Here is a 13,659-nt window from a genome sequence, read left to right as displayed (position 1 = left end):
CCCTCTCCCTTCTTTATAGCCTGTTGCTTCTAGGATCAAGTTTCACCTTGGTATTTCCTCCAGCAGTAAATGTAAAGGGAGACCCATGCTACCTGCACTTTGTGTATTCATTTTGCAGTGGTGAAAGGGCTATAAAAGTGTCTAGCATAAATGTATACAACAGTGCCCACTGGTTGGGTTTTCTTCAAGACTTCCTCAGCTAGTCCTAACTCACTCTTACTGCAAAAATGGAGTGGCAATTCCTGTGCAGCTGTGAGTAGAGTCCAGTCTGTGTTCCTCCAGAAGTTATTTTTAGATGACCAGTACCTTAAGGGTGACTAGCAACCTTCTTCCCCAAAACTACAATGATTTCAGTGAGCATCTATAGCTACTGTCCCTGTGGTATGATGTGGGTCTTACCTTTAGTAAGCAGGTTTCTTTGAAAATTCTTGAGTAGTAGAAATGGAGATACAAGTGGAGTTTCAGGGTCTCTGTTTTAAAAATTAAAAACCTACTGCTCAAACGGGATAAACAGGATCTTATACCAAAATAGGATTAGTCTTTTAAAAGTGAAATTCTTACCAGGCCTGGAACATACTCAATGTTTCACTTCAAAGGAAGAAGGCAAGGTAGAAATGCATGTCTTAAACTAATTCAGTCAGAGATGTATAAGCTTTTTGTGAGCCTGAGCTCCTTTCATCACATGCTGTGAAATGACATGCACAGAGCAGCCTATTAAATGTAGAGAGTGATTTGAACAGAAACATGTACCTACATCAAAAAACATGCTTAAACTTCCTTGATTGGCTGAGAGAAACTGGCGCTACTTTTTGCATGCTGTGACTAAAAGAAAGTTCTTCATTTTTACCCAGGTAGCATAATTCGTTGTATGAGGCGACTAGAAGAATTGCTTCGACAGATGTGTCAAGCAGCAAAAGCCATTGGAAATACAGAGCTGGAAAATAAGTTTGCAGAAGGTATGTATTGAGATAGTCTATACGTGTATGAGGTACAAATCTGTGCGCCAATCTACTGCAGCCATTTCAGGTTGAAAAAACAGTTTGAGCTAATATCAGACAGTAATTTTATTTGGAATGAGCAGAAGACTAAATGTTCCCTTTCTCTATTAGGGCAGCAGGGAATAGGAGATGCTGTATTTACTAGGGCACCCCCTGGAGTAACTAGGAACAATAGCCACAAATTAACGGAGAGCAGATTTAGGTTGGACGTTAGAAAGAACTTAACAGTAATGGTTGCCAGAATCTGGAATGGGCTTCCAAGGGAGGTGGTGCTCTCCCCTACCCTGGGGGTCTTCAGGAGACTGGACAAGCACCTAGCTGGGGTCATCTGACCCTAGCACTCTTTCCTGCCCGGGGCAGGGGGTCAGGCTCAGTGATCTACTGAGGTCCTTTCCAACCTTAACATCTATGAATGTATGGCATACTGCTGCACTTTGGTCTAGGGCAGTGGGGGCCAGCCTTCCTGGGAGGCATGTTGCAAATTAGTCCTGCACCCTCCCCGATCCCCTTCCCCTCCCTGACCTACTGTTCTGTTTTCTACTCTGTGTTCTCTGCTGAATCTACTGCTGTTTTTTTGCATCTTGTCATGTCTGTGTTCTTTCCCCTTCCTGACCTGCCACATGCCACACACACAGGCTGTCTGTGCCACATAAGATGACCACCCCGGTCTAGGACGCACGACGTAATCAAGAGGGGTTTCTGGTGATACCTTTAGTAACCAACTGTGTAATTTGGAAGGGACCTCCCTGTGAGTCCAGTGTTCTTGCAGAAGTTATTTTTAGATAACCAACAGCTTAGTTGCTCCAGTAAAAGATGCCACTAAATAAAAAACCCCTTTATGACTTTTCATCATTTCCATTCTTTATTTATATTTATATCAAGTTGAAGGTGCCGGGAAGCTTGACTTGAGCTGTATATGTAAGAGAGCCTCTTCTTATATGGAAGGCAAGGTAGACTTGCACCTTACAAACTAATTGAATTACTGATGCATATAAGCTTGTGAGCAACAGTTTATGGTGCAGTTCCACCCTCGCTTTTGTGTGACTTCAAACTAAGATGGCTAACTACATGTGTATATGAACAGGTTAAAAAATACTTGTTAGCTTAGAAGGAAAACATCTATTTCTAGGGTCCTGTTGTACTTTAGCCACAAGTCAGAACCCATGATTGTCTCATGCATTCATGTGATAACTTTGTTTGAAGCAGTCAGTATGAAGTAATCCAAGTTTTCCCCTCGTCAGAAATGATCTTCTATGATCTGGTATGGACAAGGCTTTGACTTTGATACTGATTTGCTTTTCTTTTTTTGGTAGGAATTACAAAAATCAAGAGAGACATTGTGTTTGCTGCGAGCCTTTACCTCTGAGGAATCTTTTCTGAATGCCAGGAATGGAGCAGGAGCAGCCCTCACCACCATAGGGCAGATGGACATGCTCAGTGAGCAGAATCTAATTTTAGACTTTGGCATCAGCCAACTGTGCCAGTTCATCCCAAGACAGAGGTTTAGTTTTTAATTTGTTGTATGTATTTAAAAGCAAACATTCTAGCAAGATGTGTATAAACAGCTTGTTTATGTAATATAAGTGTTACCACATTATTTTAATAAAAATTTACAGTTTGATTAGCTTTTTAAGCAAGACCTTGAACCAGTAAAAATTTAAAATTTTTAAAGCATTAGATATACATAATGGTGTTAAATGTTACTATATACACGTAAAGTGAGCATCCAAGAGCAGCAGCAGTCCCTTAAAGGCATTTAATTTATATTACATAGGTCAGGGAGACTCATGAAATCATTTTCCCCTCAAAAAAGCAGGATGTCACAGGGTGGGACTCTCAATCCTTCATGGTTGGTGATTGCTGCCATAGTGATTTCCATTTGTTGGTGTCTCGTGTAGAGTTGTATGCGAATCTTCTTTGGGTTTAAATGTACAGCCCCTCACTTTGAAGAAGTCTGATACGTATGCAACCTAAGAGAACAAATCAGACAGCATTAGAATTGAGTGCATCACATTTTCCTCTTCTCCTCCACTAAGACTTCAGTAACCCTCACCTCCAAAGTCCTATCTGTACGATCTGTGTATAGATTAATTACATAGTGCTATGCACATGTGTGATATAACTAGCTGAGAGCAATTTCAATAGTTACATAGTCAGAGCATTTCAGATAACTGCCAGAAATCCCAAGGAGTAAGAACTGTAGGTCTACATCAAGAAGCTGATTATGTTTTTAATACAGGAGGGAAATAAGACCTTACTATCATATTCTAGAAGTTAGTGAAACAGCTCTTCTAGGTTGGGGCACCAATTTTAGTAGCAGAAAGCAATGTTTCTCCTTATATATAAGGGAAGCAAACTAATGCTTCAGCTGCATGCTGTATGTAGTAGTCTCTGGAGGGTGACAACTAAAGTATCCAGTGACCACTCCAGACTTGAATTGCAGCTCTGGTGCACAAGTCTGGATGTTTTCACTTCTTTCTGTAATTGGCTTTGCAAAAGCAAACAGCAATAAACACCTGAGCATTGTCACTTTACGTTAGAACTGTAGTGCAACTCTTTTGGCCCCTTAGCAGTTACAGCCGTGTGTACCCTTGACCACTCCGTTACAGACAGCACTCTGACATCACATTAACTTCAACTTAGTTTGGCAGGTACCCCCAGTTGAGAACCACTGTTGTGCTACCTTAAGTTACCTATGTACTTCTCAACTGAATTGCTGCAGCCAGGTGGAACTGCTCCACATGCCTCGGTGCACAGCCAGATAACTCTAAAGCAGGCAGGAAAACTTCTTCTTGCTGCAACCCTTCCCTATCCAGACTCTTCCCTCCCCCATCCTGCTCCTGCCTTGCTTCTGTCAGAAAGGGGCAAGGGGAACAGTTCACTTGCCCTGCATGCATGTTTTGAGGAGGAGCACAGGGAATTGCATCAGGAAGGGCTGCAGCACAGGTGACCACAGCTTTAGGCTCATCTGGCTGTGCAGGGACGTGCAAAGTAATTCCACCTTGTCACTGCAGTTAGTGGTTCTCTGGGCTGCTGCACTTCAGGCACAGCTATCTGCATTTCTCTTTTTCCACTGCTCCTTTCCCCTGGCCTGTTCCTTTCTTCACGTAGTGCAGTTTGCCTGAAGATTCTAATAGCGTTTCTCAAATTACATTTGGCAGTGGTTCAAGATATGTATTTAGCTGAGGATCTGTTATGGTTTCAAATGGTTACCTTGAACCATCCCAGTGCTCCTATCAGGACAGCTTAAAAACACTACACACCTTGGCCCACTCAAACTGGGCTGGAGGGATGGATCTGCTCTAAGCCTGGGGAGGAGTTTGCTCAGTGGACAAATGTTTGATGGATTTGGATGAAAACAGCAGAGATGGTAGCCCCTTCTGAGGGCATAAGGCCTGCCAAGTTTCAGGGAGATAGGTTCAGGGGTTTCTGGAAAACTGACCCGGAGCAGGGGGGGTTGGCAAGAATACTGCTGAGATCAAATGATCCCAGCATGGTGTCTGTCTGGTCTCCTCTTGAAGACTTCCAAGGTTGGGAACTGCCCCACCTCCTTGGGAAGTCTATTCCAAATTCTGGTCACCCTTACCATAAAGAAGTTCTTCTTTACATCCAACCTGAAACTATTCTCTAACAGTTCATGGGCATTGCTCCTTATCCTCCCCTGGGGCTCCCTAGTCAACAGTGTTTCTCCCAGCTCCTGATATTCACCCGTTGTATACTTATAGATGGCCAAAGTTCCCCTTTGGTCTTCTCTTCCCCAGGCTGAAGAGTCCCAGATCCCTTAGTCTTTCCTCAAAAAGCCTTGTTCTCCAGGCCCTTAATCATTCTTGTGTCCGTTCTCTGGACCCTTTCAAGATTCTCCATGTCTTTTTTGAAGTGCAGCATCCAGAACTGGACACAGTATTCCAGCTGGGGTCTCACCAGTGCCAAGCAGAAAGGAAGCATCACTTCCTTAGCCCTGCTCGCGATGCATCAGCTAATGCATCCCAGTATGCTATTAGCTCTGTTGACTGCGGTGTCACACTAGCAGCTCATGTTCATCCTGTGATCAACAGTAACCCTGAGGTCCCTTTCAGCCATTGTGCTGGCCAGGACATCTCCTACATTTGTCTCTGGTTACTTCTCCCCCGATGAAGTACTTTGCATTTATCCTTATTGAACTGCATCCACTTCCACTCTGCCCACCTTTCCAGCTTGTCTAGGTCTGCTTGGATCTGCATCCTATCCCCTAGTGTGACCGCTTTTCCCCATAACTTGGTATTGTCCAGAAACTTGCCCACCATGCTTTCCACATCCTCATCTAAATTGTTGATAAATATGTTGAACAGCATGGGGCCAAGAACCGAACCCTGTGAGACACCACTGACCACCTCCTGCCAAGACAATACAGACCCATCCACTAACACTCTCTGGGTTTCATCCCCTAGCCAGTTCCCAACCCACCTGACTGCAGACTCTGCCAGCCCACAATCCCCCCAGTTTGTTTGTTTTTATAAGAGCATCATGGGAGACCATATCAAAAGCTTTTTAAAAATCTAAGTATATGGCATGGACTGCATCTCCCACATCTAAGTGGTTCGTTACTTGATTGTAGAAGGAGACTAGGTTGGTCAGACACAACCTGTCCTCTTCATCTGAACGGTAAGCCTAGTTACAGTACCATCTTACCAAAAGGGGTCATTTATTACTTTTTTTCCCTGCTCTCATTGATCATTTATTAAGTTGACCATTATCCACATTCATCCACACCTAACCCTCCAGATGCTCTTGCCCCAGTGTTACATCCAGTCAATCAACCTAGATTGCATTTGCTCTCAGGCCTCTTCAACTAATTAGCTTAGATATCTCCCACTGCAAGGTTGACCATAGCTCACCCCCCTTTCTGTACCACAGGAAGTGTGGTGACTGGCTGACTTCTTCCACTAACTTAACTGGAGGAAAGTGAATTTATCTTCTTGGCTAAGCAAATTCTCTGGTTGCATCCTGTCAGTATCTTGGCCTGTCCTAAACATCTCATAGGTGCTCTGGTGTCAGTTTAAGCTCAATATGGTGAAGACAGCTTTCACCACAAACCCTTCCTTCTTACTGCACTGTTGGACAAACAGCTATCCTGCCTCAGACCCACAGGCTGACAGTCATTTGACTGACCTCTAGGTCCTCACCCAAGCCGTACCTAAATCGTGAAACTTCTTATGTCTGATATTTAAGACATGGCTTTTCTTATCCCTGGAAATAGGAGTAAAAGAATTTCCAGTGGCACTTTCAAGGAGTTTAAAGACAGTTACTTTACTGGAGATGCAAGAGAATTCCCCATGGAACATTCTGATTGCTGCAACATCATTCTCTGGCTTAGCAAGACTATTTGGCTGCACTAATATCCAATCAGACTGCTGCTGCAAGGATTATTTTTCTTAGTCTATCACTAACCATGTCACCGCTTCGTATCCCTCTGCTGTCTTCCATTCTGTTGCAAGGGTAAGTTACCATATTTCTCAAATCAAAGGTGAGGTTTTTACCCCTATTTAACATGGGGGGGGGGGGCGGGGAGAAGAGTCTTGTCTTGGATTTGAGTATAGCCCTGGCACAAGGCACCACCATTGCTGCTGCCTGGCCAGGCCTGGGGCCTAAGCCACTGTCAGGGCTGCTGCCTGGTCAAGGCCAGGGTCAAAGCTATTGTTGCTGCCACTGTTGCCATCTGGCCAGGGCCAGAGCCACTGCTGCATAAGTCAAACAACAGCAGAAAGGGGAGTGGGGGGGGAAGCATTGGGGCAAGAGGTATGAATTTAAGATGACCCTCCAAACATTAAATCCTATACATGGAAACTAACAAATTGATAATTCTTCAGGTACAGTATATAATTATGGGGGTTATCTTAAATTCAAAGTAATCTTGGATTCAGGTAAACAGGGTATTTGCTTTCACTTTCAAGACCCTTCATGACACATCCAGACCCAACCTCCCATTCATTATCGATAAGCCAACTCTTGTTTTGAGTCAGTCCATGATTCCAGCCCACTTGCTTCAACAAATCTAAGGCACCTTTCTGCCTTCTCCCACACTGTGTTTTTATGCTTATGAGGAGCTTCACATGAGCATATATTCTTTCAAGTCCTTCCTTCAAAATTTTCCTTTGCCTTCAGAAAGAGACTGCTTATTGAGCCCATTGCTTCCTTATACTTTCCTCTCTCCATTTGTTCAGAGTACAAGTTCAAGTTGTTTGTACAAAAACAGAACAAAACTGCCTCTATTCCAGTGAGAGAGAACTGGTCCATCACTTGGCCCCAGGAGCTGCAGTAACAGCTGTGATTTGCTGTCTCCACGCTTGAGTGTTTTCCATCAATTTCTTCTTCCTGTGCTTCCCAGAGTGCTGGGAAGGCACGTGCCCTTTCTCTTGAATGATGCCTATACATTTTTTTTATTAATGCTTCATCTAAACATGCTAGTTTTTTTTTTAAATACTTTTATCTCAGTGAACTATATAAGGACTTACAACAAGTATAGCTACTACTGCTCCTTGAATGAGTCCAGTCAACACATCACTCCAATGATGTTTGTAGTCAGAGACACGTGAGAGACCCACGTAGATAGATGCCGCAACAAGGCCAAATTGCACTGTAGGACGCAGCAGTCTTGCCCAGTCTCCTTTCATTCTGGCTTGAAGATAAAGCTAAAAAAAGAGGGAGAGAGACACCTGTTAGAAACTATCTGCAGGGACCATTTTCATTTCAAACTGCGTGCGTTTCAAGTTGGTGATGTTGACTATTCAAGTCTGATCAAGAAATGATTAAATATTCAGAGACAGGGATATCATGTCCCTGACAGTTCTGCTATTGCTTTGCCTCTTGTAACGGACAGTTTCTGGATGTCAAATCCTGTCACTTATTCATTAGCATTCATTAGATGCCGAATAGTTCAACATATGAATGCAGGGTGGTATTAATTCAACTAACTTTTGACACTGGTGTTGAATGCCATCTTTGCTTCATAATACATTCTGTAAAAGAGCATTAACAAGGATTTCACAAAAGGCTAAATTGCTTCAGGACTATACGGTGCTGGTGTGGAAGCAGGAGTACAGCAACAAGTAGACATTAGGCCAGTTTCTGCTTCTACTGATTACAGCCAACTAGCTCTTAATTCAGTAGCTAACATTGTGATGAGGACAGAGCTGTTCAGATACCTATGTTTTGATACCTACAGTCCCTGAACTGGAAGACAGTTAGTGTTTTGTCAGATGCATATTTAAATTAAGATTTTATTATGCTCAGATGTGGCATAAATTCATTCTGCTTCAGTCTATCATCCTACCGTAGCCTCAGTTTTTTCCCTACCACAGACTTTCTCCCTCATGTTACAAAAACACACATACATAAAATCTTTACTTTCCCTGTATAATCCACAAGACACTGCCTTTGTCCACCCCTCCACTTGATCTATATTCAGACCTCATGCTCCATCCATCCTGCTAGCATCAGGGGCCATACAAAACTCAGTAATAGAGCTGGAATTTGTGTTTAACACTTCAGTCGCATCAAACTTTCAGCATTGCATAAAATCTTAAAGCCTGGTTTGAATTCATAACCTTGTAGTCGAGAAGCAGAAGTGCTAACAACTAAGCCACACTGTGGCTTCATGCATTAAGATGACACGCTAACAAGCTCTGGTAAATACTCCCACAGCTAACTTCAAAAGTCATGGGTACTTATTAGAACCATTACATCTTTTGTGTAAATACACATACAGAGTATGCACTGTACATGAAGAAAGGCACTACTTTCCAAGATTAAATATTTAGGGAATATTCCATCGGTTTTTCAAAGTAACTATTACATCATTGTTTTAGCATTCAGACCCTTTTCAGTCTGTATGGGGATTCTTTTTTTTATTTCATTAATAGCATGTTTTAATATCAGGCTGAAATCACTCTCAGAAAACAGTTCAAACGGAGTTAGTGTCAGAGTGAACTTTTTGATTAGTAAAGCCACAAACAAGTTCTCCAAGGATAGGCTCATTCTACAGACCTGTTTCAAAATGAAGGTTACTTAATTTCAACACCGAGGGACTGCACTGTAAGTGTTAACTACAGACCATTCAGAATAAGAATATGTAAAGGGTGAAAAAGGTAGTCAATATTTGCAGGCAGGGACTTGTTTTAAGGTGCTTCTACTGTTCCATGGGATAGATCAGTGCTTCTCCAAGTGTGGTCCCTGGAGCACATGGTGGTCTGCAGACTTGGCTCATCATTTGGTGCTGGCTGTCTTCCTTTTTCCAATTGTTAAATTCCATTGAATGCAGCTAAAAATACATGACTCTAATACTTTTCCATGTAAGCAACTGCTGTCATTGGCAAATATATGTTCTGCAGCTATAAATTGGGAAAGCAGATGATTATGTGACTGTGAATGGATAAAAAGGTACAGTCTTAAGACAGTCCTCTAAACAGAATCAGAAATTCATCACACAAGGAGACCTGAGAAACTTACCTAGATAAAGCTGATTGTTTGGAAAGCTCTTTCCTTCAACTTCCCAGCCTATGGAAAACTAAGCTAATGATAAAATGCTGTCTCAGCCTACCCCCAAGCCAGCAGTACTCAGATCAAAACCCTGGCCTCCTTTTTGTACAACAGACAGCCAGCAAACAGGAAATCTAGGTTTAAATGTTTACAGGCAAACTTCATTTCCACATTAAGAAAGCAACCACTTAGCCACAGCAGTTTTAGATCTGGAGCTGTCTACAATACATCAGAATATAATCAAATATATTTTACCACTCCTTGATGCCTTCTAAAGACCTGCACAGTGACTGTTCCAGCCAAGTCTACAGGAAACCCAAAAATCTTTTCACTGCTACTAGCCACTCACATCTCTACTAAATGGAATGGATTCACATATTTTTCTAAAAGTAGGTTCAGAGCCTGGGAAGAAGTCATTCTACAAGGAATTTTCTTCAGTCACTTCAACCCTGACTGCCTGCTGCAGTACTTGCTTTCAGCAGGGAACACCTGCTGCTATTTGTTACCAATGTATTTTCTGATATTATGTGCTTGTCAAATTGAGATGCTCGTTTCTCATAAACCAGCTGCTGCAATAGCAAATTCCAGGTTATTTTTAATTAGGTGACTTCTACTCTGAAGGTACACTTAGCTTAGCACATTTAACCAGTGTGGCGCCCCTTACCCTAACGTGCTCTACTAAACAAGGGGTTCTCAACCTTTTTCTTTCTGAGCACCCCCCCCCGCCCCCCCGCCTCAGCATGCTATAAAAGCTCAACAGCCCACCTGTGCCACAACAACTGCCTGGCTCCCCAGCCCTGCCTGCACAGCCTGGGGGTACAGTGGCAAGGAGCCCTGGGGCCCCACACACCTGAGCTGCAGCAACACAGAGGCTTGCCAACCTGCCCGCCCACAAAATGGAGGCTGTGGGGTCTTGGGATCCACCTCAGTCCTGGGGGGCCAAGGTGGCTCCTCCCCGTGCCAGGCCTCCCTTGAAACCTGCTCACTTTCCCCCCCCTCCCCCACAGAGGTCGTGGACATCCCCACTTGAGAACCACTGCACTAAATAACTGTGGTATGATCTACATTAAAAACAGGATTGTTTTGCAAAATTAACAACAATGCTTAGTGGACTGAAATGTTCCTCTCAAATGGCATTAAAGAAAATAACTCCTCCCTTATAATCCTGTAAACCTTAAAGCCATAAACTGTTTATACATCACCTGGTGTGAATTCTGTTATATTCATGATTGTACTGACACATAAGGCAGTAAGATGTATGCTCCATGTGTTAAGAACAAGAAAATACAATACAACACAAACAAACTTCAAATCTGTTACTTATTTGACCTTTACAGATAGATGGAAGAATAGTTTCATCCTGTTTAGAGAGCCTGTCTCTGCATGCAGCAGACGCATGGCCTGTCATTGAGGGTCCATTTAACTGTGGTCCATTTAGCACCAGGGGCTTTCCTACAATACACTCCATGCTCTGGCAACACTGCTGCTAGCTGAAGTGGCATGGAGCCACTAAAAATGTTCAGGTGTGCACATGTTCAGCAGGTGTGGGAGTGGCAGCTGCTGCCAGAAATTGTAGTTGTAATAAAACTGCTGCTCCTTTGTGAAGTCACTGGTAGAACAGACTGCAAAACAGGAAAAGGATCGAACCCAGTTATCTTCCTGCCCCCTTCAGCTCATGTTAATGGAAGTGCAATGAGTCTCCTACATAATTGGGAACAGACTGTGGCTTTTAAAATCAAAATGTTCCGTCACCGAAGCAGTGGAAATCCTTACTCAACTTTGCATGAGGTTACTGGTGAAAGTGTTAACAAGATTTACCATCTCATTTATTACTGAAAGTTCATTGTATTTGAAAGGGATCAGTCTGGGTAAGAATACATAACTCCTGCTTGCATTCAGGGTACAAGTGCAACAGTCCCCTGTAGCTCCACAAGCAGACTAGGTAGGTATTGAAGGATTAGATACAAATTTCCTTGTCCTACATCTGTTCCCCTGTAAGCTCTCATTTTAAGTTACCCCAGAAGTGACAGATGCCATTAAGAGTGGGCTGTTCCCCCACAGGACTTTTCATACTATTCTAATATGCATACACAGATGTATTTCATAAAACACTATTAAAATAGTTTTCATCCGTTTTTCACAAGCTAAGTCTTACCCTATAATGAAAGCCTGGTCTCCACACCACACACATCCTGAGCACAGATTTCTTCACAGCCTACAGTCCAATACTCCATTTCTAAAAATACAGCACAGAGCTGAAACAGACACTGAGGTTTTTGCAAAAGCCACAGACATGAATGGAAAGGTCTTTGCAACTAGAGGATTATTTGCTCCTGTTAAAAAAATTCCAATAAAATTCCAAGTATTTGCCCTTCCTCCTTGAAAAGAGGGGGTGTCTTTCATATACTCAGTATTTGAAAAGTTAATTTTTTTAAATGTAATGACTTGTTTCCCAAGCAGGAGTATCTTCAGGAAACAATTATGTTAGAATTGTCAAAGACCTAATAAGAAAAAAATCCTTCGGGGGAAAGAAAAAAAAGAGACTAAAACATTCCTTTTCAGGAAAAAAGCATAATGATGTCACATGATCAAAGTCAGGGAGAGAAAAATAAGCAGCTTATTTGCTACACAAATGTTACTTGACTTTGTTCCTCACTCTGCTATTCCCCCATGCTCACAGTCCTACAACCCTGTCCTGAGGACACAGTGTTCTTTCTTAGTTGCTAGCACTTACTCTACTAACCCAGGTCATGTGTTTAAAGTTGGCTTTTAATACTCTGTGCTTCTGCAGTGCTTTACATGTTTGAAAACTCTTTGCAAACAAGCACTGATTTAATCACGACACTGCAGAACAGGCACTCTGCAACTAACACTGGTCTGGAACAATACAGGAAGAGCCTCACACCATCCAAACTAAGACATTTCCAATGTCAGGACATCCAAGAATTTTACTGTCTCCATACTTGATGCTATAGAGCAGCGGTAGCCAGCTGCAGCATGGATGCCACAAGTGGCACAGGCAACCTTGTTGTGTGGCACATGGCAAACAGGAGAAAGGAAAGGAAACAGCAGCAAATAGCATAGGGAGTAGAAAGCAGAGCACTGGATAAGGCAGGGAGCAAGGAGCAGGAAGCAGAGCAGTAGTTTGGTCAGGAAGGACAGGATAGAGAAGAAAGTAGATAGAGGAAAGGGATAGAGTGCCATTTGGGGTGGGTGCAGGGCTATTGCACACCTGCCAAAAAGGTTGGCCCCTGCTGCTATAAAGCAAGTTTGGGAAAGGAACACCTGAGGTTTTTGCTAATGTTACAGAAGCAATTAGTATTGACAAAAAAATCCTAAAGTAGGAAGGAAACAATTAACTGGTTCATCCAGAAAGTACTCCTGCAAGCATAACTGTGCCCACTGCTAGTGTTTAATCTTGTTAATCCTGGGGTGCTTGGCCCCAGGTGTTGTGAGGCTCCCCATGGGTACATGGGGATCAAGTATGCAGGGCAGCAAGGGGCCCAATCCCAGCACATGGGGTCAGACAGAGCCATCGTGAAGCCCAATCCTGGCATGTAGGGACAGGCGGGGGCAGTGCAGGGCTCCAGGACCTGATCCAGGCACGTTGGGAAAGCATACATCCTGATCTGTCCCACAGAGTAGCCCTTTGCCTTTTATCTGGCCCACACGGCTAAAATGTCAAGCATCACTGGGCTAATCAAAGATCCTAATCAACAGCTCCCACAGCTTCCATTGGATAACTCTTCCAGTCAGCTTTATCATATGGTCACCAATACTTAAGGCTGTTTTCCATCAAGAAACCTGTCAGAGGGACAATAAAGCACCTAAGGTTTGCAAGGGGAGCTCCCTCCCACACATACAGACCAGCAGTACAAGATACCACCTCAATTTACAATATATTGCAGGATCAGCAGAAGAGGTTTGGTTGTGACAGAGTGATGAGCTAACACTTCTGCAAGCATATCAATATTTCCCCCTTTTTCTCTCTTTTTTTTTAAAGAGACTCATACCACAAAACCCACTGCTGTTCCTAGGGTATCAGAGTGACTGAAATGAATAAAAAGTGAAATCACTTCATTCTTTTTGCAGCTGGAGAATATCATGACAATTCCAACATCCCCCCCACTCCACACCCACATATTGT

General features: G+C 43.0%; 2 protein-coding genes across 5 annotated transcripts in view; one reads left to right on the top strand and one right to left on the bottom strand.

The window, feature by feature from the left end:
* Positions 1 to 2,631, top strand: part of MTREX (Mtr4 exosome RNA helicase) — a 94,228-nt gene extending 91,597 nt beyond the window's left edge. For both annotated transcript variants that reach the window (XM_059725177.1, XM_006267305.4), the window contains 2 exons: positions 852 to 956; positions 2,312 to 2,631. In XM_059725177.1, the coding sequence (XP_059581160.1) occupies positions 852 to 956; positions 2,312 to 2,364 (158 nt within the window). In that variant the 3' untranslated portion in view covers positions 2,365 to 2,631. The remainder of the gene's footprint in view (positions 1 to 851; positions 957 to 2,311) is intronic.
* PLPP1 (phospholipid phosphatase 1) overlaps positions 2,551 to 13,659 on the bottom strand; it is a 112,638-nt gene continuing 101,529 nt past the window's right edge. For all 3 annotated transcript variants that reach the window (XM_014594045.3, XM_006267306.4, XM_059725178.1), the window contains exons 5-6: positions 7,490 to 7,666; positions 2,551 to 2,968 (exon numbers count right to left, since the gene is read on the bottom strand). In XM_014594045.3, coding sequence (XP_014449531.1) covers positions 2,843 to 2,968; positions 7,490 to 7,666 — 303 coding nt within the window. In that variant the 3' untranslated portion in view covers positions 2,551 to 2,842. The remainder of the gene's footprint in view (positions 2,969 to 7,489; positions 7,667 to 13,659) is intronic.

Source organism: Alligator mississippiensis, chromosome 3, assembly GCF_030867095.1.
Source record: "Alligator mississippiensis isolate rAllMis1 chromosome 3, rAllMis1, whole genome shotgun sequence".
NCBI lineage: Eukaryota > Metazoa > Chordata > Crocodylia > Alligatoridae > Alligator > Alligator mississippiensis.
Note: the sequence above shows the minus strand (reverse complement) of the source record. Positions and strands in the feature narration are given on the sequence as shown.